At 41.5% G+C, this 25,125-nt stretch overlaps 1 protein-coding gene across 7 annotated transcripts in view; it reads right to left on the bottom strand.

Annotated features, from left to right (window-relative positions):
- Window positions 1-337: 337 nt before the first annotated feature.
- The window catches only part of ZMYM2 (zinc finger MYM-type containing 2), a 65,202-nt gene continuing 40,414 nt past the window's right edge, over window positions 338-25,125 (bottom strand). For 6 of the 7 annotated variants that reach the window (XM_081860093.1, XM_081860091.1, XM_081860097.1 and 3 more), the window contains 16 exons: window positions 19,005-19,121; window positions 17,031-17,181; window positions 15,059-15,231; window positions 14,206-14,371; window positions 13,305-13,339; window positions 11,980-12,109; window positions 11,725-11,840; window positions 10,524-10,698; window positions 9,147-9,272; window positions 6,135-6,229; window positions 5,076-5,244; window positions 4,516-4,667; window positions 3,622-3,736; window positions 3,072-3,323; window positions 1,984-2,107; window positions 338-1,231 (listed from right to left, as the gene is read on the bottom strand). In XM_081860093.1, the coding sequence (XP_081716219.1) occupies window positions 1,039-1,231; window positions 1,984-2,107; window positions 3,072-3,323; window positions 3,622-3,736; window positions 4,516-4,667; window positions 5,076-5,244; window positions 6,135-6,229; window positions 9,147-9,272; window positions 10,524-10,698; window positions 11,725-11,840; window positions 11,980-12,109; window positions 13,305-13,339; window positions 14,206-14,371; window positions 15,059-15,231; window positions 17,031-17,181; window positions 19,005-19,121 (2,289 nt within the window). In that variant the 3' untranslated portion in view covers window positions 338-1,038. The remainder of the gene's footprint in view (window positions 1,232-1,983; window positions 2,108-3,071; window positions 3,324-3,621; window positions 3,737-4,515; window positions 4,668-5,075; window positions 5,245-6,134; window positions 6,230-9,146; window positions 9,273-10,523; window positions 10,699-11,724; window positions 11,841-11,979; window positions 12,110-13,304; window positions 13,340-14,205; window positions 14,372-15,058; window positions 15,232-17,030; window positions 17,182-19,004; window positions 19,122-25,125) is intronic. The other variant, XM_081860095.1, reaches the window with a different exon arrangement.

Here is a 25,125-nt window from a genome sequence, read left to right as displayed (position 1 = left end):
AAGAGCAACCTGCAAAGGAGCTGGCAGGAAGCTGAACTGGTGAAGAACTGCCCTGTACCCTCTCAGAAATTTGATTTCCTGCCAGTGGACGCGGGCAGTGACAACCCACACAGGATCCCCTTCCTCCACTACAGGAGAATCACTTGGGTTACCCTGGCAAGTTTGTTTTAAAATGGCTGCATTTTAATGTAGCCAGGTTAGGAAAGAATAAACAGGAAAGTTGTTAAACTGTGTATATTCCCCAACGGCAAGGTATGTCTAAACGGCCTTTATGTTTTCACTTTGTGCTCTTATGCAACATGTACTGTAATTGTAAGGGCAAATTCAGAGTCGCAGATAAGGAAAGGATACTAAGATCTTTTTAATAAGGGCAACCAAAAGAAAAGAAAAAGTTGTTTCACCAGGATAGATTCACATTACAGTACATCAACATCGACAGCATTCTCTTTCGTCTATTTTTGGTACATAAGATGGAACCTCTCTACATAACCTCGTAAGGCTTCAGTAACTAAGAGTAAAAAACCTATTAGTTTACAATTTCTTTAAAAAATTCTGAAAGACACAGCAAGTTCTAAACTTTAGTAGTGCTACCCATACACAACTACCTGATTTCAGAACCCAATAAGAGCCCAAACGTCTTTTTCAAGGAAGCTCTGCAGCAGTGAAGTTGTGCAATATGGATGTTGCTTACTATGACTAAAAAAGAATAAAAGAGAGAAAGAAATACACATGGCACATTCTCATTCATGTTTTGCAATGTAAAAAGTTACAAACATACCTAACCAAATAAATAATAATTAAAAAAAAAAGATGAATGTGTTTGTTAAGTATCCTAAAACCACTATGGAGAATAATGGCCACATTCGCTCACAGATTATTTACATGGTAATACCCAGCTGAGGGTATACTGCTACAAAACGTGTTAAACAAAGAGTAAACTTGAAATGTTTTACTTTTTTTCCATAATAAAAGTCTAGCAGCTTGACTAGCTAATGCTGTTGTGTTTTCCTTTTCCCCCACAGAGAGTTTGGAAAGTGTTTAATCTATGTCTTCATCCAGTTCGTAATTGTCTTTATCATAAATATCTTTTACTAAAAGAACCCGTACGAGCATGTTTTCCAATGTATTGCGATCCACTGAGGTGGAGGTGTACCAGACCGTGCTGTCTGAGGGAACCGGGTAGGCTGGCTGCAAATAGAACACATCCATTCTCTGACTGAGATTGGGCGGGCTGAAAGGTGAGAAGAGGACAAGATGAAAACAACAACAACAACAACAACAACAACAACAACAACAACAACAACAACAACAACGCAGCCTATCCACATAGACATTCATTCATATGCTGTCAGGGTACAACTACGGTTTTCCACACACTTCTGTTAGAGCAGAAGAGCAGCTAGTTAAGTAGTGACTTCATGTAACATGCAAAAGCTAGTACCTTAACACAAGTCACACTATGGAAAAGTTCATAAAATCAGTATTTATCATCCCCAAACCCACTGAGAAACAAGCAACTGAGGTTTACTACTGCAAACAGCCCAAGGATGATCATATTCAGACTTTTCTACTGTTGTCCTGTCCATTCTTCCTTTAACAATCTGAATCTTATCATGAATGTTTAGATACATGCCTAGTGCTCCCCCTATTGGCTTTTCAGCAGAAGCAAGGCAGACATGGGTACAAATAAAACTATTTTGGTGTAGCCCACCAACTCAAAAGAAACAGAGGGAAAAGACCTGGAAAAAAGAGGGGGTCTTGTGAGACAACCCAAATGGAAACAGTCCAAACATTCATGCAGACGAAGAGGCCACTGCCGTTACAGATCATATTGTTTTTAAAGAAATAAGGAAGAATTATGTTTGCGTTATGCTGTATCTTTCTTATGAGAAAGCATAATTATCTCTGTTAAGAAAGAGAATAGAAGCGATAAGAAACAGATTTACATATACACAGGCTTCACCGCTATTGTTATTTCAATACCTCTTAGATAAGTAGCATTCAAACATTTTCACAGGGCATCTAGAGGGATCCGCTGTGTTCTCAGTTTGTTCAAATACCGGCTCATCATCTTCATGCTTCCTTTTTCCAGTAGTAATTTTATCTTCTAGAACAGAAGAAAAGAAAAAAGAAGAAGAGATAAAATAGTATCAGAATGGAATGAATGGAGTGCAAGCCCAAAGGCTACAGTCCTGGAAAGTTGAACCTTTCCATCTAAACCTAACAGCCCTGCCCCACAAATGGCTATGTGATTTGGAAGGTGGAGGTATGTGGAGAGCGAGAAGGTTAGGGTTAAGCATTCCCTCGCCAGCTGCCACCCCACAGATTATCCCCCCCCAATAAATCGGTAACTCTAACTTTCTCTTGAAGGGGTGAAGCTGCAGACAGAAGGCCAGAGGATGGATCCCAAAGCAGTGTGGGCTGGTGGTACCCCACCCCTGCCATAAGGAATCATAGCTACATTTCCTCAGCTGGTAAGTAGTGAGTGAGCAGCCCTCAGTTTACAGCTGCTCTTTCTCAATGCTATGCAAAGAATGGGGAAGAGCGAGGTGTTCTATGTGATACACGATGGGGTAGAATATAAAAGAGAAAACACAATGCAGTGAACCTGCCTTGAATAAAATCCATAACATCTGTCCTTTAAGTGTGGCTGTGGTTTCTTTGCCACAGCTTTGTGGGAGTGCCACATGGTTTGGCTTCAAGGAGGCACAACTGAGAAAGACACCTGGTCAGAAACTCTGGAGGCGCAGCGCTAACCAGTGGAGACAATACAGAGCTAGTTACACTACTGGCCTGACTGCTTATGGCAGATGAGTGTGCAATCTGCCCTCTTCCCAGAAGCAGACCTCTCCCCTTTAGCTAGAGGTCAGCCACTGTCTCAGGTCTTTCTGAGAGAGATGGCGCTGTTGCTGTTGATTTCTTACCCACCCTCCACCACAGGGTCCCAGGGCAGGTTGTGGAAATTTAGAAGCCTGTAGAAATTTATAGAGCCAAGTAAGTAGCCCAGTGGCCCTTTCGATTGGGCCAAATATGGATGCTGCCACCATATTCACTTCAGAATGCTATGGTACCTTCGTTATCCGTTCCACATAAGGAGGAAACCTGGTATCTCAGACAAGCTTTGCTATCCATTGTTAGGGGATTTTTCTTCCAGTGTCTATAAACGGTGCCAAAGGAAAGTCTTAAGTGCTGCTCCACTGTTTTCAGGCCAAAATACTTGGTGTTGAAGTAGAACAGTGTATTTAGAAGAGCAACTGGAGAATGGGATCCTAACTGCTTTATCCTCCACAGATAGTCTTCTTCAACCCGAGAAAAAATTGAACCTGGTAGGAGAAGGGGGGGGAAGGGGATGAGTATTCTGTAAATGAACCAATGGAATTTAACAAAAGAAAAACGTGCTAAACTGAATTATCAGTTATATCTCTCAGAAATATCTGCTACAAATTAAAAATTCACAGTCCCACCTCTTCAGTCTAACAAATCAATTGAAGTTTACATATATCTACGACTGACAATCAGCTTCATGGAACTTAAAACACAGAGTTTTAATTGCACTGAACTTGCTTAAGGAGCATGAATTCAGAAAGAAAAGAGGATAATGACCAAGACAAGAACAGTTACCGTCTGGAAGTATGCTTGGTTGCCAGCATCTGAGTATTTTATTTATTTCCTGCTCAAATGTTTGATAATCTGGATCCAAGAAGATATTATCCTTTCTATTGCTTCCGTTCAAATACTACAGGAAAAGAGGAAAAGCAAAATATTTAGTAGACCAAGACAAAAAAAAAAAAAAAAGCAAAAACTATTCCTTATATATACATATGAAAGCAGGCCATTTATTCATTTTAAGTTTTACAAACCACTCTCCCTCCAAAAATGAATTCCTGAGTAGTACACAAAGTAATTTAAAATTACAGAAAAGGATATGGTTAAAAGTGTTTGAAGGTCTGAATATTTTTATATATTTTAAGCTGCTGTATTTTATGCTAACCCTTCTTGCTTATGATAGCACCTCAAGTTTAACACATTTGTCTCAGTTTAGTAATTAACAGGCTTGTCAAATATTAGGTTGGATTAATAGCTTCCATTCCCTTCCGTTCACAGAGGTTCTTCCAGGAATGCAAAGGCCTTTGAACTAAGAGAGGAGATAATTATCCTCTGGACTTCTGTTACTGGGTGCTAGGAGCATGCTTTTCGTGACTAGAATTGCACTCATGGAAGCTTTGGATACAACAACCAATTTATTCTACAGACCAAGACACCTAGCAGCATTAGTTACAAAAAACATATTTAATTGTGGGGGGCGTGGAGAGAGACCCAGAAGGGGAAGGGAACGGTTTTGGGTTGAAAGAAAGCAAAAAGTATTTGTTTTCCACTTCAGCCAGTTCCACTTTGGCCACGTTTACTTTTAGAAAGTATTTCAACAGATAATTCCTTATTTTGCCACTGCCAGTCTTTCATTCAAGATTATCATATCTCTCCCATACAGATTACACTGTTGTTAAAATGACTCACTTCCTGAATCCCAAGACACAAATAATAGATGCTGTCAGGTGCATAGTTTTCCCCATTTGGTCTTCGGATCTCATTAACGAAGTGTGCCAACCCAAAGTTTAGCTCAGCAGATGTATGCAACACGATATCTTCTTTCAATTTCACTGTTTTAGCTGTAGCGCAAAATATTGAGAATCATGTAACGCAAACTCCATGTCATAAAACACAGCATCTAGCAGAATACAGGAAATAGATAAAACGCATACAAAAGCAAATGCAAACACTATTGAAGAAGCCCATCTCAGACAAGAGAATTTTGTCACTAAAACTGGCAATTTCCATTAACACTTTTATAATGCTTAACTATTTGGTACTCGTAGTTATTATTTGTAATATCTTGCTATGACCCTGTTTCACAGATCAGGCACTCAAGCTGAGAGCAACTTGCCCAAAGCCACCCCAACAAAACATGGTAAAACAGAATTCGAACCCCGATCTAATCTCAACCCACTGTCTAAGCTCAACCCACTGCCTGCCTGCCTGCCAGACCTGAGACTTATAGCTAAGTAGGAAATACTTACTTGAATTCAGCTCATCTAATACTGGCAGATCTTCATCTAGATTCCTAGTTTTTACCCAGTGTTTCCACGCATTTACACCATACGCATACTTGAAGGGGAAACTGCACTCTGAATTCTCAGAGCTATCATCCTGAGAGTGGTACTCTGACACTGCTTTTCTCTTCGCTCCCTGCCATTAAAACAGATCTGTAAACATTACTGCTTATAAACATTGAATTTACACCACTTCTGCACTCTACTATGGGCAAATGAAAGCCAAGAAAGTCATAAATACCAGCCATCAAGTTTTTTTTTTAAAAAAAACCAAAAACACCCAAGTAATACTTGCACTTTACTGAGCTCAAATCAGCATAATGGTTCCCTATAATATAATCCCTTTCAATAACTGTTCTGCACTAAGATCCAAAGTTAGTTTTAATTATGCAATAAATAATGATGATGATGATGATGCAATTATTGTTTAATTAGGGCCACCAGTGTAAAGGCACTTTACAGCATTGTTTTCAGAGGCAACAAGCTTGAGAAAGGTAAACTACATTCTGGAGTTGGGAATAATTTTATTCAACATTATGTCTAAAAGGCAGTATTAAAATTTTAGATTGTTAAATAACTGTTAACTTTGGAAAGATAGGTAAGACATGTGTGAGAACTCCAAACATTTGTGTTACTTTAAGAATTACTCTTAGGGGTGTTGTTGCTTGAGGAGGAAAATCTAAATGGAGATCTTCCCTGATTTAACTTGAAGCATGGTCCATTTAGAAAGGCATTATCTTAAGGAAGCTCCACTGTATCAAAAGAAGTGGCATAAAATGACTATCGTGCTGTTTACACAGCTCCCTTTCATTTCAGTAGGTTTAGTTCAAGAGACCTTCTCAGTGCCACCCCCCCAAAAAAAACTTCAATAGCACACGACTGTCACCTAATGAAATGCTTCACCTTCATTCATGGTAAGGCTATTTCAGGATCCTACTATACAAAAGGTCACAGCCATATCTTCCATTTCCCATGTAATGAATATAAGTTTGGAATACACTTCAGTGACAAAAACTATATGCGTACCTTCTTCTTAGTTCGAGGTCTTGGCTGTTCCTCGTATTCCTCTCCAAAGACAGGTGGCAGCAAAAATTCACTTTCTGTGTCAAGTTCCTCTGTTGCTGTACATATATTGGAAGGATATTAATGCAGTTAAATGTCATGTAACCTAAAACTGTTGTATCGGGTGCACATAACTGACAGAAGCCTTAATTATTGTACAATGTGTTTTACACATTATTCGACTTCCGGGTTGGCGCCATCGCCGAATGGCAGACTCCCTCCGAGCTCCAGAGGGAGCCTGCTCGGCAGGGGCTGGGTTCTACCGCGCCGGCGACGCGGGGACCCTCAAAAACATGGGCGCTGAAACCCATGGGCATGGTGACTCGGCGGGCACCGTTTGCGCCCCCCCCCGACCACGCGAAGGAGCCTTTTTAAAGGCTATGGAGCGGGTGACGGGGGGGTGGTGGTGCTGTGAGTCCTCCGCTTCCCCTGCCGAGCGAAGCCGCATGCCATTTGGCGGAGAGCGCTGACTTCTTCCATTGAAAATCTGGATTTAAAAGAATAACCCGTGAGTAATTGGAACTTGGATTAAAAAGGGGAACAAATTTTTTCTTAAATTCGGAGCGAGCGGGGGAGGTGCAAAAAGGAAGTCAGCCTCCCCCCTGTTGTAGAGGAGCTAAAGCAAAGGACCTGACAACTAAGATCGAGTGCAACCTTTTTTTTGATAAAGTTACTAATTTCGCGATGGAAAATTATAAGCTGGGCTGGAGGAGAAAAGTGGAATGTGAATTAAAATACAACCCCCCCCCCCGCCCCGGAAACCCCGGGAGCGATCCGTGAGAGCGCCGGGAGAGGAGAAATAGAGGTTTTGACAGCTGTCAAAGGAGCTGCCAAAACTGAAGAACAAAAAGAGAACTTTGTTACGAGGACTTTGCTGGTTACATTTGTTATAAATTGGATATAAACTGTTTAAAACAAGGAATAATAAGTTACTTTGGCTGGTGGGTGTGATTGGGAAGGAAACTGAGTTATTATAATCCCTCTAGAGGAGCTGTGGGTCATTACAAGTATTGCTGGCATGGAATTTGAATTGGACTTTTTATCTCCTGGGAAACTGGATTTATTTATTGAAGAATGGAAGGGACTTGCCATAATGTTTTGTTCCTGAATAACAAAGCCTCTGGAGAGGAATTACAAGCTTTTTGGAATTAGAACATTTATGCAGTAGAGCAGGGGGAAAAAAAAAAGAGGAGAAGAGAGAACAACAAGAACAACAAGAATAACAAGAATTGGACAAAGTTGGAAGATAGACCCCTTCCAAGATTGGACATTCGAAATCAAAGAGGACCAAAAGACGGCAAAGACTATTAAAAAGACGGCAAAGCGGACTGGTGAAGGATTATGGCTTAGATGTGGGAGCTCCAGGATGACAGTAGACATTGACGGACATTGGGAACGCAACCGGGAAAGGGGGGAGGGAAATTTGGAATCCAAAGGGTGTTAAATTACATTTTATTCTTTTTTCTATTTTTTTATGTTAATCTGTACTGTATATTAAAGAGGGGAACTCGTGGAAGGGAACAGGTCGATTTTAGGGGATGGGAAAATATTTTTTAAATTGGGTTAATGATAATAACTTTAAAATTTGGGGTAAGAATTTGCTGAACCTATTTGAAAGAATTGGAATACAAGAGGGGGAGGGGAGGGGAAGTCCTGGAAAGATGACATTGAAAACAAGGCCTTAAATTTGGATGTTTTTCTTTTCTGTTATATTTGAAAATTTTTAATAAATATTATTTTTTTTTTTAAAAAGTGTTTTACACATTATTCATCAGTGCTGGTCCCTATTCTAGAAAAACCTGCAGAAGACAGTATTCTGAGAAGCACTGGTAGCATAACATTTATTGCTTTCGGCAAAAGTGGTTGCTTCAGTAGCGCTTGAGTAAGACAACAATTTATCACTTCATTCCTACTCCCTTTGTTTTTTGGTATGAGAGAGAAAAAGAGAGCAGTGCAGTTGGGGAGCAGGAAATGGAGTCTAGCATTGGTTTGCTAGAATAATGAGACCCTCCAAGGTGAGAGCCTGTAAGTTGACAGGGATATCTAGTCCCTCCTCGTGTAGATAGAAAATTCTGAAGCAAGTTTGACGGCCAATAGGTTCAAGACAAACAAAATATATCTTCCTGCAGTGCAGAACTCATAATAACAAGATGTGGTGACTGTGACCATGGAATATGGCTTTTATATGAATTAGAGCAGGGGTGGCCAACTCCCAAGAGACTGCAATCTACTTATAGAATTAAAAACTGGCAGTGATCTACCCCCATTTTTGCGGGGTTCAGGTCAAAGGTGTTGAGCTTTTTTTAGGGAGGAGGAAAGGGTTTTTGGGGGAGAAAGAGGAACAGCCACTCAACAAATCGCTGGGGAAACACAAACGGCCTGACTGACTAAATTCTGTCTTCCGTTCTGCAGATTGTGCAACAATGGAGGGCGGGGCCAGATTCGATTTTACTGCTGCTAAGGAAAGGGACCTAGTGATTGACCGCGATCTACCAAAACCTCCCAGGATCTACCAGTAGATCACGATCGACCTGTTGGACATCCCTGAATCAGAGGATAGCAATGGCTTATAGCCAGAACTGTAAGAAAAGTGTAACAGTTGCACCCATTTTCAAGGGAAGGGTGCCTCTGAATTCCAGATTAAGGGACAAAAACGGGTTGCACCTTTCACCATCATGTCTTGCTTGAGAACTTCCAAAGGACACTAGATGACCAGAACGTCCAAGAATGCTGAACCAGATAGACAATGGCCTGATCCAGGCATTCAGGTGCACTTATGCTCTCTTTTAAAAGGACAAAATGACCAACATGTTTGTAGATTGCTCTAAGCCATTGCAAAGGCTTTGAGTCAGAAACCATTAACACATTAATAAAACCAAGACATCCATGCGGGGAGGAAGGGATGAAAACAAGCGTTAAAGAAGTTGGCCCCATGCTGGCATTAATACTATCCATTTTAAAACTGAGTGTACAAACCTCTAGGAAAATCAACCTCAATGTCAAGGTCTGGCTCATATGGAATATCAGGCAAGCTTTCCTGTGTTTCTGTTTTACAGTCGGGCAATTCTGTCTCAGTTATTACACTTGTCTCAGTTATTACACCTGCAATTAAAGAAAGGCAATGTAACTAATGTGTGAACATGAACAATGGGTCTACTCTGAGTAAATTGTAGTCGAATACCACCCAGTATATTGGTTTTATTCTATTTAACAGGATTTATTATCCAAAAACAATATAAATGATTCATTGAAAATACCAATCAAGCCAAACTTTAAACCCTGTCCTAGGGCCTAAGACTAGAAACTTAGCTCCAGAATATAGCATCCATTAGGAAAAAGCATTGCGCCTGGGAAAAGGAACACACAACAATCACTCTTTGCTCACACAGTTCACTGAGGAAAGAGAGGGAGACTGTCATCTCAAGAAAGTCCTGTATATATATCAAGAGGGTGAAGAAGAAAGCCGCAGGGCCAGTGCAAGTCAGCTGTCACTCAAATCCTAGTGCATGTGCATCTCCTGCAGTCAATAGTAGTCAGGAGGGCACAGCAGGGCCACTTTTCCTGTCACCACTGCTGCTGTAGCTTACTCAGGGGGGGCAAGCAGTGAGGTTGACACAGCGCAAATGCACCGGCGGGAGCACTGGATTAGTTCTGCTGGTGCACTGACACTGCACTGAGCTTGCTACCACCTCCACGCTTCCTCTCTCGGTAAGCCACAGCAATGGTGGTGAGCGGATGTCAGATAGGCACTCCAAACCCTGCCATTGATCCTGCCTCTAGTGCAATGCATCCTCTTTTCCAGAAGGGGACCCATCCCTGTTGAAATAGTCCCATGTCACCAAGGGAGGGAGACCACCCAAAGTCTAGGTATAGTTGCGCTATGGATGTCCACCTTCCATGGCCCTTTGCATAATACCATTTTATTCCCATCCAGATCACCACAACTGATATAGCCAGCCATATCAGCCACAAACCCCAAATGGAGAGGAGGGCAGGGAACAGAACTGTCTACACCAGGGGTCAGCAACCCGCGGCTCCGGAGCCGCATGTGGCTCTTTGACACCTTTGCCGTGGCTCCGGGGCGGATACTAGCGAGGGGAGGAGGTGCATTGTGTGCCCCGACACTCCCCACTGTTTTAAATGTCGCAATGGTTTTGCGGCTCCCAGTTTTTTTTTCCTTCGGTCCAGGTGGCTCTTTTTGTCTTAAAGGTTGCAGATCCCTGGTCTACACCATCCTGGCTTTTTTTTTTTACCCCTCTGAACCCACAGTGGGAGTGGGTTCACCACATAAGCACTGAGGACAGATTCAAATTTGCCAAACCAATAATAAAAAAACCTGTTACCAAGACATACTTTTGAGCTCTTGAGGTTCCACTTTCTCCTCTTTTTCAGGCATCTCTTCTGCTACAGCCAGTGACTCCTCAGCCTTCACAGGACTGGAATTTGTTTTGTTATTTAGTTCTTCTATTGCTTCAAGTATCTTCTCGCTGCTCTCCAGTGTGGTGGGCAGAAAAACAGGAACTGGTACCTAGCATAGGAAAGATTAAATCATTAGTGACGAAAGTACCGCTAACACCAAGAAAGCGGAACTGGAGTAAGTCCTCATAGCCATTTTTCCAAAGGAGAAACAACCAGTGGCATATAAATGTAGGGACAAACAGAAAAGGAGAAATAACCCAGGGGACTATAAGCAGAAGGCCACGAAAACAGGCTGAGTAATATATGCACAGCATTAAAAATAAAAAAGCCCTGGATTAGCCCTGTTGGTGCAGTGTTACCTCCCCACCCACAGAGGTCTCTACTGGACACAACTGGATACAGCCCTACGTTCTCCGGAATCTCAACCACTCCTATAAAAATAGGTTATTTCTGGTATCCCCATTTAGAGGGATAACACAAGAATACATTTCAGTATATCAGTGTTAGGGTGGTGGAAAAGATATGAATGCTCTGCATTAATTGGTTAATTCCATAAACAGGTTAGGTAAAGGTAAAGGGACCCCTGACCATTAGGTCCAGTTGTGGCTGACTCTGGGGTTGTGGCGCTCATCTCGCTTTATTGGCCGAGGGAGCCGGCGTACAGCTTTCAGGTCATGTGGCCAGCATGACTAAGCCGCTTCTGGCGAACCAGAGCAGCACACGGAAACGCCATTTACCTTCCCGCCGGAGTGGTACCTATTTATCTACTTGCACTTTGACGTGCTTAGGGCTTCCTTATTACTTTCCTACCCTTGTATGCCTCACTTATCTCCATGTCTGACCAGGCTGCTGGTTTATGGGCATGCAATAAGAGGGGCACAGCTTTCTGTAGAAAGGTGTGGTACAACTTATTGAAATGATAAATGCATTTCGGCAATAGAACAGATGCCTGCGGAGATAAGCATATTTAAGAGAGTGATCTGTTGAAGCCTAGCAGCTGCATATGACATCTCTTAAGAGGCACAATCAACTCTTCTTAACAGATGAATCCAGTAAGAAAATATAGGATTACTAAACCATATTCCAGGCATGCAAAATACTACAAATTTTAAAACAAGGCTGAAATCTGGCTTACTGGAACAGGAACCGTTGTAGGAACTGGAACATTTTGACTACACATGTGCATAGGAACAGGTACATACACAGGAACTGGAACAGGTACAGGGATGTATTCTTTTTCCCAGCCATCATCTGAAACAAAAGACAGTATGCAGTTATAGACTAGCATGAGAAGGGTAGCATGCAATCATGAGATTATAATTGTATTCCTCACAAACAATGTTGCAAAAGAAGGCGATTGGACAGCCCGTGCTTTGACTCAACAGTTTACCTGTCTGACAAGATTTCGTTTGCATGTGAGGTTTACAGTATGTTGCTTTAGTCATTGTCAGAGGTTTGCAAAGAACTGCTTTGTTCTTCATTTCTTTATTTGGTGTTGGGGAAGGAGGTGGTGCCGATCCCTGCGAATAAGGACATCAGTCAATATTAGCACCCCCAAGAACAAAAGAAAGACCCCTAACAAGGGCAGGGCAATAGCCCACTCAACTGACACTGAAGTTTCTTTAATACAGGATAAGGGACGCGGGTGGCGCTGTGGGTAAAACCTCAGCGCCTAGGACTTGCCGATCTCATGGTCGGTGGTTCGAATCCCTGCAGCGGGGTGCACTCCCGTCGTTCGGTCCCAGCGCCTGCCAACCTAGCAGTTCGAAAGCACCTCCGGGTGCAAGTAGATAAATAGGGACCGCTTACCAGCGGGAAGGTAAACGGCGTTCCGTGTGCTGCGCTGGCTCGCCAGATGCAGCTTGTCACGCTGGCCACGTGACACGGAAGTGTCTGTGGACAGCGCTGGCTCCCGGCCTATAGAGTGAGATGAGCGCACAACCCTAGAGTCTGGCAAGACTGCCCGTACGGGCAGGGGTACCTTTACCTTTTTAAAGCTATAAATGGCTGCTTCTGAGAGCTCAAAATGGATTTTCTATAGTGATGTAAGAGATGTAACAAGTCTAGTGGGAGGTACCACAAAGTCCAAGCCCTGAAGGGTCTTTCCTTTTAGAATAAAGCCTGCATTCTAGTGGACGTGGAGGAGAGTATTCAGTGTTCTATACAACTGGCAACAAGTAGGGAGGACACCCTAAACTCTTTTACATCAGTAACTCTCTAAAATCAATCTGTGGTATCCAGCACAGGGCCTGAGGAGTTCCACTCATGCAGTGAGACTACCCTTCCCTCCCTTCTTCCCAAGCACCCCCCCAAAACTGCTCAAAGGTCCTCTCCTCCAATCTTCTGGAGCAGATTTTGAGGGTGCCTGAGGGGCTTCAGGGGAGAGGGAAGGGAAGTTCTGTTCTGCAAGCAGAACAACATTGTTGGATACAAGAAAGTACGCATTAAATTGCTGCTGAGTTTGCAAGATCATCACAAGTTTCCTATATAATCATTAACCCACAGCAGCTTGGCCCACCCAAGACACTTCTCAGAAGTGTCATGCCATAGAAGCTGTGCTACAGAAAACAGACCTCGATTCTCTGAACAGGCAGATGGCCAATATAAGCCTATCAGGAGTTTTATTGTGAGCCAAAATACCAAAACAAATCCCCACCTATATTTTGTGGAATGCAAGTACAATGAACCCAGCTATACAAGCTGCAATTTACTTACTGTGGTTTTTGTTCGGGGGGTTTGACAGCCCTGATCTATGAATGAGAGAAGAGAAAATTAATATAGTGCCATTTTTCTTATGCAGTTGTTATGAAAGGTAATACCAATGTTTTCAACCTCGTTGCACTACTACAGTAATAATGTATACCAGCCATGATGAACATTGTTCTGCCTTTATGGTTGGAGGCAATGTGTGTCTGAATGCCAGCTGCTGGATTCACAAGCAGGAAAGAGCTCTTGCACTGAGGCTTCCCATGGTAAGCCATGATAAGAACAGGATGCTGGACAAGATGGACCACTGGACTGACCCAGCAGGCTTTTCTTATGCCCTTAACATTGTTCAGCTAATTAACCGACTATCAAGTAGCAGGGGATCCTCCTAAGAATGGGGGGAAATGTGTCTGCTTTCATTTTTTGAAAAGACTATCCATTTTTGTCCACTGATCATGCAGGCTGACATGCTGAGCTCTAGGGTGATCCCTGCTTATCTGTGTGCACCACGTTATTGTATAGATGGCTCCAGTGCTTTATCTTAAAAGAGCTCTTTTGGAAGCTCATATTGCTTGACTTTCCTGAAGTACAGTGGTGCCTCGCAAGACGAAATTAATCCGTTCCGCGAGTCTCTTCGTCTTGCGAAGCACGGCTATTAGCGGCTTAGCGCTATAGCGGCTATTAGCGGCTTAGAAAAAGGGGAAAAAAGGGGGGAAACTCGCAAGAACTCGCAAGACGTTTCGTCTTGCGAAGCAAGCCCATAGGGAAATTCGTCTTGCGAAGCACCTCAAAAGACGGAAAACTCTTTTGTCTAGCGAGTTTTTTGTCTTGCGAGGCATTTGTCTTGTGGGGCACCACTGTACATCATCTCTTTTTTATTCTGTGTTGTTAGTTACGGGAAGTATCATACCATACTGTAAGTTTTCTGGTCCTTTCTGTGTTGCCATATTAGGTTCATTTTGTTGACAGTAGAAACGTAGAAGACAGTGCTGATCGCAGAAATGTTTCATCTCTCCTCTCCACTGGACTTTCTCCCTAAGAGTTCCTTGAGTTTTGCAACAGTCACACCTTGCGGCCTTAAAAACAATTTCAATGTTGTTAACTAGAGAAAGAATTACTACCATACATGTGATATAAATACTATTCTAAAAGGTGTTTAGACTGGGCAGCTGAAAAGGGAAAATAAGTAACAGTAATACCTTTGAAATATTTTTAAGCAGCACAGTTCTACTGTGAAATTCCTTCCAAGGGAGGCTTACCTGGAGCCTTCAATACATATCTTTAGGAACCAGGCAAAAACATTCCTCTTCTCCCAGGCTATAGGCTAATTAAACAATTGATGGCTTTTTAAACTGTGTGTGTGTGTGTGTGGAGGGGGGAAAGCTATTTTGTTTGTTTGTTATTAAGGTATGTATTTTTGTGTTTTTATATTGTAAATGACCCTGTGATCTTTGGATGAAGGGTGATATAGAAATATTATTATTATTATTATTATTATTATTATTATTATTATTATTACTACAATAAAAAGGACCGGGCAAAAGCAAAGTGCCTGGGAGCATTTCTCTGGGAGCCTGCATGTTGGCACACCTTTAGGAAGCCGTAGTTCGGCTTTCTGTATCATGCAAACCAAATTATAGCATGTTATATAGCTGCACTTCTTTATTTATATGCATCATTTGGATCAACAATATTTTGGATAGTTTTTCTCTCAATCTTCATTTCTTTTAAAGCTTTTGAATACTTATGGAATACTGCATTACCTTATAGTACCAGTCTTGAAATTTTCTACAACACTCTTCACTGCAGAAATCTCTTACTACTCCATCAAGTTCCTTAGTTGCTCCTTTTTTACAGAGCTGAGAGCAATAATTGCAAGTGACGCACCGTAATCCTAACCGCCTTGCAAAATCTTGTTTGTACAGCAGCTTGCAACCTGGAAAAAGAAAAATGACACAGACAGTTGATGAAACCTATATGATATGGGCCTCTGCCGTGGGTGTCCATGTGCACTCTATTTAAATCTATCTTTAGTTGTTGCTTGGATTATTTTTAAAACTATTTTTCATTATTCTCTTTTTGTGTATGATTCTGTACAGTTTGAGATGTGAAAGGGTATTGAAAAATGAATAATAATACAAGATAAAATATATTGATCAAATACTAATGAACACTGAAAAGCTTTTGCTCAATAAGACTTTTTTTTTTACATTAAACTTATCCAAACATATCTATATAAGATTCTCTTCCAGCAGAATACTTCCTTAAGAAACAAAATTTAGCCATGCCCCTGGCTGAAGTGGATTTGTATAAACAGGGGTTTTATCACTGAAAACAAAATTGCCTGGCTCATTATTTCATATTCTAGATGTCCATCTGGTTTCAGCTGAGGTTGAAGTGTATAACTTTTTATTTTATTTTTCTGTGGTTCACTGCTCCATCTAGTGGAGATGCCATGAACAAATCCACACATTAGAATTGCGTCCCTGGTTTTATTTTGCATAGATTATAGGTTTAAATAAAGGTGCTTCCTAGCCATATATGACAATCCAATAGCAAAGACATTCAAGGGCTTTAGACTGTTTCATATACCATCTCAGCAAAATTCCCAAATAGTGGTTGGTTTGAATGGTCCGAAAAGGAGAATACACTGAAACCTAAAAATCCACTTACTTTTTAAAGGCCACCTTGATCTTGCTGTCCCCCCCAAAACAACAACAACAACAACAACAACAGAGAAAGGCCAGCTTTTTTGTACTGTGTTGCAAAAGATGCACAAACCCCCAGGGCCACCCTAAGATATTTGCTGCCTGAGGCTAAAGTTAGAATGGTGCTCCTACCATACCATGTACAGAAGCTGACTGGACTAGCAATTAATCCTATTGAGGTGAAGGACAGTTCATGCAGCATAAACAGTTCTGTCCTCCAACAGCAGGCTACAACCAGGGGACCAGGAGGAATATCCTGCCACTGTCCCCTAAACATTTGCCACCTGAGCTGGCCATCTCACTCTGCCTAATGGCAAGCCCTGTCTTGTCCTCTGTTCTTTTCCCAATTTCCCAGATAATGCTAGCAGGTGGGGAATGAATGTGGAAAAACATAGGCTCAGGTTTCCTGTATCAGAAGCTGTTTCTACAGTGTGTGTGTGTGTGTGTGTGTGTGTGTGTGTACATGCAATAGACAAGAGTTAAGGCATTTTTGTAGCATGTGATGCAATTTGCTGGTCTATATTAGATTTTGCAACGTACTAGATGTGCAAAATCTAAACAAAAAAATAAATTCAATTGATTCAAGCAGTAGTGCACTGGGGGTGGAATCTAATGCTGCACAAATGGACTCATGCTCACACAAGGAGCCCCCCCCCCGCTTCTTTCGTCCTCCTTGCAACGCCCCCAAATCTGCCCCTAAGGACCCTCCACACAATATACTGAGGGCAAGCAAAAGGCTGCAGGGGGAAGGACAAGAAGGCAAAACCTTGGAAGTCCATTTGGCTTCCATGCGGACAGCATTGGATATTGGATGTTGATATTACTCAGCCATGAGTCTGTCTAGGTATCAGATGCAAAAACTACCTCAGATCAAATAAATGGCAGGCTACAGCCTACTGGCTCCTTCAGTTAGGCCCCAGACACATCCCAAACTGGTTCACGAGTTTTTGTAATGTTGAAATACTTAAATACTACGTTTACAAATGACAATATTGGTAGCAATATGCACCAGAGAGACACAACACACCTTCACTACAGAATGGTCTCTTGATACCAGAAAATTTCACCGTTTCATGCAGAGTCTTCTCCTCTTGACAGTATTCACAGTATGTTACTATACAATGTAGTTTCTTATAATCATCAGAACAAATTTTACTGCAGAACTGATACACTTTGTTCTAATGGAAAAAATACCACAGAAGATAAATGGGTAAGTTAGAAGACTGCAAACAAAAAAGGCAAAAAGTTACATTAGCTTAAGACATTTTATTCAAAGAAGAGAAATCCTTATTCACGAGAAACTTTACCCTTCAGGAAAAAGGCTATGTGTTTGTTTCTTAAAGCAAAGGAGAATCCGCTTGACTATTAGTTCTTTAAAATGTCAAATCATCCAACAATATCAAGAATATGACATATTAAGGCTTTTATAGTTTGACTAATAAAAGTAAGAACTGTGTTTTTTTTTAACCAAGGATTGGGCAATGTTGCTTGCTGGGCACAGTTGCCAGATTAGCAAAAGCCATTCTATAGGAATACAGAGGGCAGAGCTGTTTCTATGTATTTTCAAATTAATGTTCTGCAGCTAACTTGCAAAGCAGACTTTGCACACCCACAGCAAGTTCCAGCAGCAGTAAGAGCTCCAGCTGGTTTGAAGAACTAGGGTGTCTTTGTCCATTCCACCCCATTTCCTAGGAGCAGGATAAATAGTTATCCACACTCCTCTCAGAATACCACAAAGTATTTTACGTACAGCCATGCATGCACAAACAAACAACATTTTCATGGGAGGAAAACCAAAGGCTGCAATGTGAGCAGGGCATTGTTTTCTACATTGGGTTTTTTCCCCGTCTATCTAATAATTTAGAATACAGTGGTGCCCCGCAAGACGAACGCCTTGCAAGACGGAAAACCCGCTAGACGAAAGGGTTTTCCGTTTTGGAGACGCTTCGCAAAACGAATTTCCCTATGGGCTTGCTTCGCAAGACGAAATGTCTTGCGAGTTCCTGCGGGTTTTTCCCCCTCCCCCCCCTTTTCCTAAGCCGCTAAACCGCTTATCAGCTGATCTGCTGAAAAGCCGCTTATCAGCTGATCCGCTAAAAGCCGCTAAACCGCTAATAGCGCTAATCCGCTAAGCTGTCAATGGGCTTGCTTCGCAAGACGAAAAAACCGCTATACGAAGAGCCTCACGGAACGGATTAATTTCGTCTTGTGAGGCACCACTGTACATGGGTGAATTACAACTTATAAGAAACAGATACAGTCATGCCTTGGGTTAAATACGCTTCAGGATAAGTATTTTCGGGTTGCGCTCCACGGCGACCCAGAAGTAACGGAGCACGTTACTTCCGGGTTTCGCTGCTTGTGCATGCGCCAATGGTCAAAATTATGTCACGCACATGCACGGAAGCGGCAATACACGACCCTTGCAGACGCGTCTTACGTTCTATTCAGGATGCGAACGGGGCTCCGGAACAGATCCCGTTTGCATCCCGAGGTACCACTGTACTAGAAAACAAGACACTGTGTGCCTGAGAGAAAGAACTGGCAGTAACTGGAATTGAACCATAGATGTCTGGAATGTGTTGGTCATCAAGAATGTATTCCTTTTCTTTTGTCCTAACAGTTTCCCCATGAATCCAACAACTCACACATAATTTGAATAATAAAATAAAATTGGGGTGGAAGATCTGGAGCTGAAATGTCTGCAATGCTAGGTCCGCCTTCTTAGGGAGGGTTTTTCATAGCTGAGGCACAGCTATAGAAAATGCCTTTTCCTTGGTAGGTATTATAGTGTATCTCTACTAACGAGTGAATTTTGCATAGTCACTCTAGAAGACATTAAAGAATGAAAAGGCTGGTAACATTCAACTAGGATTATTAAAGAAATATTAAACAGCGACTTGGTTGGGCTATAAAGATTTTAAATACATCAATAAAGTATCAACAACATTTTATGTTCAATACAAGAGGTACATATCCCATTTTGATATAATTTACTTACTTCCCATTCCAGCACTTCAGGCTTTGAGCAGAAAGTATTTTTGCAATAATTGCATTTCAACTGAATATCACTCGGAGCCACAAACTGGCCATTGGTTGAAGACTGTACACTAAGAGTCTGAAAAATATTTTTAAAATATACAGATCAAATTCCTCCACTGTTAAGACACAGTACAAAAGTGAGAATCATAGCATTGTAGAGCTGGAAGTGCATTACTGCATTTGTTAAAAAGAATTAGTGAGAATATGTGCTATTATGAAGAGGGTTTTCCTTGAAACGGCTTCTGCTAAATTTCACATCCTCTATATAGGATCATTCACAAAGTTTCTGAAGCTCACTTTTACTGTTTATACAGTCATCGATGGACATGACAACTCAGAGCTACATAGAGAAGCAGGTGTCAAAAGAGCCTCCAAAACAACAACAGCAAAAAGGGACAAGAGGGAAGCAATGATAAATATGAACACTGGGTGCTCTTTGGCTTCAGTCCAGCTGGGGAAGGTTAAACCAAAGGCTTCGCAAAGAAGGGAGAGAAAGGTGTAATGAGTGAAGCTGTGCAAGAGAGAACTTTAGGCAGCAGGTGGTGATGGAAGAACAACATTCTCTAGTACAAATATATCAGGAGACAACAGTAGACAGATGAGATGGGGCAGGCCCATGGAGAAAGGTGGAGAAAGAGTGTGTGACGTCTCATGATCTAACTCCCTCTCACTATGTCATTGCATTCTCAACCGTTCACTGTGCTCAGCCTACAGAAGCCGTTTGGTTGCACTGCCACATGAACACAGAGATACACATTCACACACACACACACACACACACACACACACACACGGAGGCATTAAATCATAATCACTACTGTCAAGGCAGAGGTCTTTATGACAAGATGCCAATGAAATACTAGTCAGGTCTATGCACTTAATTATTACAATTATTTACATCCTGTTTTTTAGGACACAAATCCTTCCAAGCAAATTTATAAGAAACATAAAGAAAGATTACTAAAAGCCACTTTAACAATATTAAAATATAACACTTCCTGGAGACCCTTCACACGGGGCACTTGGTGGCAGAAGGCCCTCTGGGTTGGGGGCAACTAGAGTGGTCCTAATGAATCCTTTGCCTAGCTAGCCTCTTTCTCCTATAATGCTTTCCAAAGAGCACATGGCCTTGAAGTAAAGAGAAGAAAATTCAGCTGGTGCAGAAGCAGATATGAAACCTGTGGTTGAGCTAACCACAGTTAGGCAGGCCTAAGGGCCTAATTTGGCCTGTGAGGCCCTTCTTCCCCCAGCCACAGCCGCTCCACCTGATGTCTTACAGATGAGGTGAAGGGAGAGACCAACAGCACAAGCGCACACATGCTCCCTATCAGCACAACGTCCAACAAAGAGGAGAGGAGGACCAGGAAGAGAACACCTCACAAAAAGGGAAGGCAGGCTAATGAAAAACACAGAGTTGATTTAGAACCCTAAAGGAGCCCAACTGTCTTCAGCCACAGGCAGGGAGAGTTAGCTGGACAACAAGATGACTCCTGCCCCTGGAGAGGTAGCAAAAGGCTTTTCCGGACCCTGCCTGGCCTGTAGTCAAGCTCCATCCCACATCCCTTCAAAAGCCGACAAAACAAAGGGAGAGAGAGGTTGAGCAGAACCACCCATAAGTACAGGTAGAAGCAACAGGGAGAAACCCTTTCCACAGTAAGCATCTAGATAAGTCAAATCTTCCAGAAAAGGCTACCCCAAGGTCTTCAGACCATCCCAATTGATAAGAGCAAATAAAGACTGTATTTGATGGGTGGTGGTGATAGTGAACAGCAGAATCAAGCAGACAGTACTCCATTACCAAAGCACACAATGTATGTCATTTGTCTCTGCAGCCTGTGTATTCCTTTGACTCAGTCTCCAGCTCCAACTCCCAATTAATTTTCATTTAGCACATCTTTTAAAAATCCAAACAGAGTATCACTAAAGATCAGTTATCTCCAGAAGTAGCTCTGTTTGTGATTTAACTTTCAGGTGCCACTCAAAACCTACTACTTTAATTTTATATCAACTTGGACTGTGGTGAGGGAATAGTGCGGGGTGAGGTGGGTGATATCAATGGCAGAATAGGATGTGTATTTAACTGAAGAGCAACAGGAGGCTTGAATGTTTGAGCCAAACTGTAAGCCACATGGATAGGACCTTTGGGACCACAGAAGCTCTGAAGCCTTTCAGATATCACCTAGACATATATACAGGTAGCTTTAGAATGCAGAGAGGTGTTAATAAAGTTGAAAAGTGGTGTATAGCTACACAGGTTAACACAACATTTCCACTGGGAGAATGTGGGGTACACAAAGTTATTGGAAAGATAGGTTTCTTGGGATACACGTCTGATTGGTCTGCAAGCCTAATTTTATTTGTATTAATGTGATTCTGACATATCGTCTAATCTTACAGATATGCTAAACTCAACATGGTGCACATACCTGCAACACCCAATTATCCCAAATTGCGGAACAATGGAGTCAACAGGAAGCAAGTGTGTCTGAACACCACAAAATGCAATCGGGTTCCATAGTTTACATCAGTGGTGGCCAAACTTGGCCCTTCAGCTGTTTTGTGACTATAATTCCCTTCATCCCTGACCACTGGTCTTGTTAGCTAGGGGTGATGGGAGTTGTAGTCCAAAAACAGCTGGAGGGCCAAGTTTGGCCACCACTGGTTTACACCATATGGGAATCATTTATATACACTCAACAGTTTTAATTCAGTGTACTGAGAATTAAAGCCAATGCCAAAATTGCCTATTTTGTTTCTTGCATAACCAGCTATATTAAGTGAATGCTATATGTGTAGTTCTCATACTTGTGTGTAGCAGATCTGGCTTAAGTTACTCGCTTTGGAGGTATAACATGAGAAAACTAATTGTTAGCTACTACTTCTGTGACATAATGTTGGCTAAGTTGGAAAATATACAGTGGTACCTTGGTTTACAACCATAATCCGTTCCGGAGGTCCGTTTGTAAACCAAAACAGGTTGTAACCCAAGGCGTGCTTTCGCCAATGGGGCCTCCAAAAAATTTGTTCATAATTCCCCCCCCCAATGGGTTGCAATCCAAAAAAAGGTTGCAAACCAGGACATGCACTTCCGGGTTGGACGTGTTTGTAATTCAAAATGTATGCAAACCAAGACATATGCAAACCAAGGTACCACTGTATCTGACCTGTAAATTTTCCATCCACCCAGTGAAAATGAGGGCAGTTCACACCTGCAGATTGCCTTCCCTTTCCATCGGATAAGAAGCAGTATTATTAGCCAGCTACATCATGTGAGAGCTGTCCAATTCTTCCTTCTTCGTATACGTAACAAGGTCACCCCAAGAAATGAACCGTGTTAGGACAACAATGCAAGCAGCAAAAGAGGTTGAGTAGACTAACCCACATACACAGTTTGGATCAAATGTGGGGAGGGGGAATTAATCTACCTTGAGCCCTTAGAGGTAGACTGAAATGTAGGCTAAATTGTTAAAAAAAATAAAAAGTAGTAAGTAAAGCACAGCTAAAAGGTGAGTCTAGTAGGTACAGATAGCATGCAAGAAGGCCAAGAACACAAACTGGTTTGTTTCTTTTTACTGTTTTGCTCAGTTTTCAGATAAAAGATGCATCTGGTTTACATGAAAAAGGAAGCAGCCAGGGTTACAGGTACAGTTAGAGATGTAGGTCAAACATATTCTAGCCATTTTGAAATCAACTATCAGTGTGTACATAGATACCGATACAGATTTGCAAATTGAGGCTTCAGTCTTGGTGACTCAGAAAAGCAAGAGTTTGTCCGATTCTAAGTATTATAAGCAAAGGTATATTCCACTTGATGGAACTTCTTTCTGGAATATTCTAAGAACGACCAGTTTATATGTTAATAGGCCAATGTCAAATCTGGAGATTAAATCAGGTGTCTCCTTACACATTTTATTATTAACTTGGACAAAGTTTTAAAAAACCAGTGAAGTTATCAAGTTTGTAAGAAATGGATACAATCTAGTCAAAGCTAAGCTGTATTAAGATCAAGTCACTCTCCTGCTAAAGACACCTAAATCTTTCCCACCAAAATCAACAGGGCCTTTTCCTTTTCTGAGCTTGTTTTATTAAATTTCAAGTATAAAAAACATACAAATAAACCCCCACAGATAAATACAGCATATCATGTCTGAACAAATTCAATTCTCCAATAAAAGTGCCCATCAAATAAAGCACCTTTCCACAGATCGTCATGAGAGGCTTGTACTCTTTAACCATGTACTTTTGTCATAGCGTATCTAATAAAACTGAATCAAACAGGAAAAAACTTGTCAAACTTATGTCTTATCACTGTAGTTTGTTGGTTAATTTTTCCATCTGAAGGCCTCCTAATTATTGAAACCAATTTCCATTACACCTGTGTTTAGCTATCTCCAAATTTTAGTTATAGTTAATCTAACTGCTGCTATCAGGTGAGTAATCACTTCAGCGTTATGAAATATTTTTATCCAAAAATTGCTAGAACTCTGGGCAGGAGGGCTACATGTAGAAAAGGGAACCTAATCTCCGATAATTTGATAGTTGACTGCATTTGTTTTGGCAATCCTACTTAACAGAAGTGGGTGCTTATACCAGCAGTGCAGAAGTTTTTAATGCATTTTAAAGTGCTCAAGCAGATGACGAGAGAAACCGAGCTTTACCCTGCATGTGTTCCCAATGAGTACAGTGGTGCCTCGCAAGACGAAATTAATCCGTTCCGTGAGGCTCTTTGTATAGCGGTTTTTTCGTCTTGCGAAGCAAGCCCATTGACAGCTTAGCGGATTAGCGCTATTAGCGGTTTAGCGGCTTTTAGCGATCAGCTGTTAAGCAGCTTATCAGCGGATCAGCTGATAAGCGGTTTAGGGCTTAGGAAAAGGGGGGGGGGGAGGGAAAAAACCCCGCAGGAACTCGCAAGACATTTTCGTCTTGCGAAGCAAGCCCATAGGGAAATTCGTTTTGTGAAGCGCCTCCAAAACGGAAAACCCTTTCGTCTAGCGGGTTTTTCGTCTTGTGAGGCGTTCGTCTTGCGGGGCACCACTGTACTGCCTATTATTGCACCCAGGACACAACCCCAAAGGGCCTTTAAGGAAGTTAGAGGGTTTTTTGAGGTCTGGACCAAAATATTCAACATTTTTGACAGAAGGCCTTTATCCAAATGATCTGTGGTATAAATCAACTTTTCAAATCGTGTCATAGGTCAGAAACATGTAGAACCTGATGGATGTTAATCCAATTATATGGAATCTCAGACAGTTTTAGTTGTGGGAAGAAAACAGCTGAGTTCTACCCATTTATTTAATTGCTTGCTAAGCTTTTCACTTGCCATTTTATTTAAAGTAATGAATAAAAATTTCCACTCCCAGTGAACAAACTCTTTGGTGGCATCCAGGGCTAAAATGGCTATAGGCAATGGATGGTTTTGTCCAAAATTAATTGCATTCAACATTAGGCAACTGAGCGTTGTCAGGTGAATTCTTTAATAATGATGAATACAGTTAGATATGATCACAGCCCATCTCTTTACCAGGATGTTTAGTACAGGCACTTATTTAAAGGGCGGGGTGATGTGGTTCAATGGATTTAAAATCCTTCAAAAGTTTAGGAATCATAACAATTTTCAAAGTATCTCGTATTTGCCTGTTGCTTTATTTGTTTAAAAATGTTAACAATAAAGAAGCCAATTGGTCTTGGAAGGTTTTAGAGAAGACAACAGTTTAGCCATCTGGTGGTTTAAATACATTTAGTTTTCTTAATGCCCACTTGAGGTTCTTCAATAGAGAGGAGTTGGCTTAACATTTTTCTATGATTAACTGTGGAAGAGATATTTTATCTATAATTTAAATTAATTAATGCTCCTCTGGCCATTGCCTTAAGAATTTCCTTTGGTGGCCTTTCAACAACTACTGACTTGTAGTAATCCTGAATCCATTTCCAGTGGATTATTTTCCCAGATCAAAGAAGTGAACAAAGGAATATGATCAAAGTGTGCATCTTCCCAATATTGGAGGAGTAGACCCAAAAGGACCACATCTCTGAGATCAAGAGGCAGGCTATAAGAAAGTGTCCTATTAACTGGAAAAACA

Source organism: Podarcis erhardii, assembly GCF_964252035.2.
Source record: "Podarcis erhardii genome assembly, chromosome: 4".
In the NCBI taxonomy this organism is placed as follows: domain Eukaryota; kingdom Metazoa; phylum Chordata; class Lepidosauria; order Squamata; family Lacertidae; genus Podarcis; species Podarcis erhardii.
This window is presented reverse-complemented; position numbering and strand designations above follow the sequence as displayed.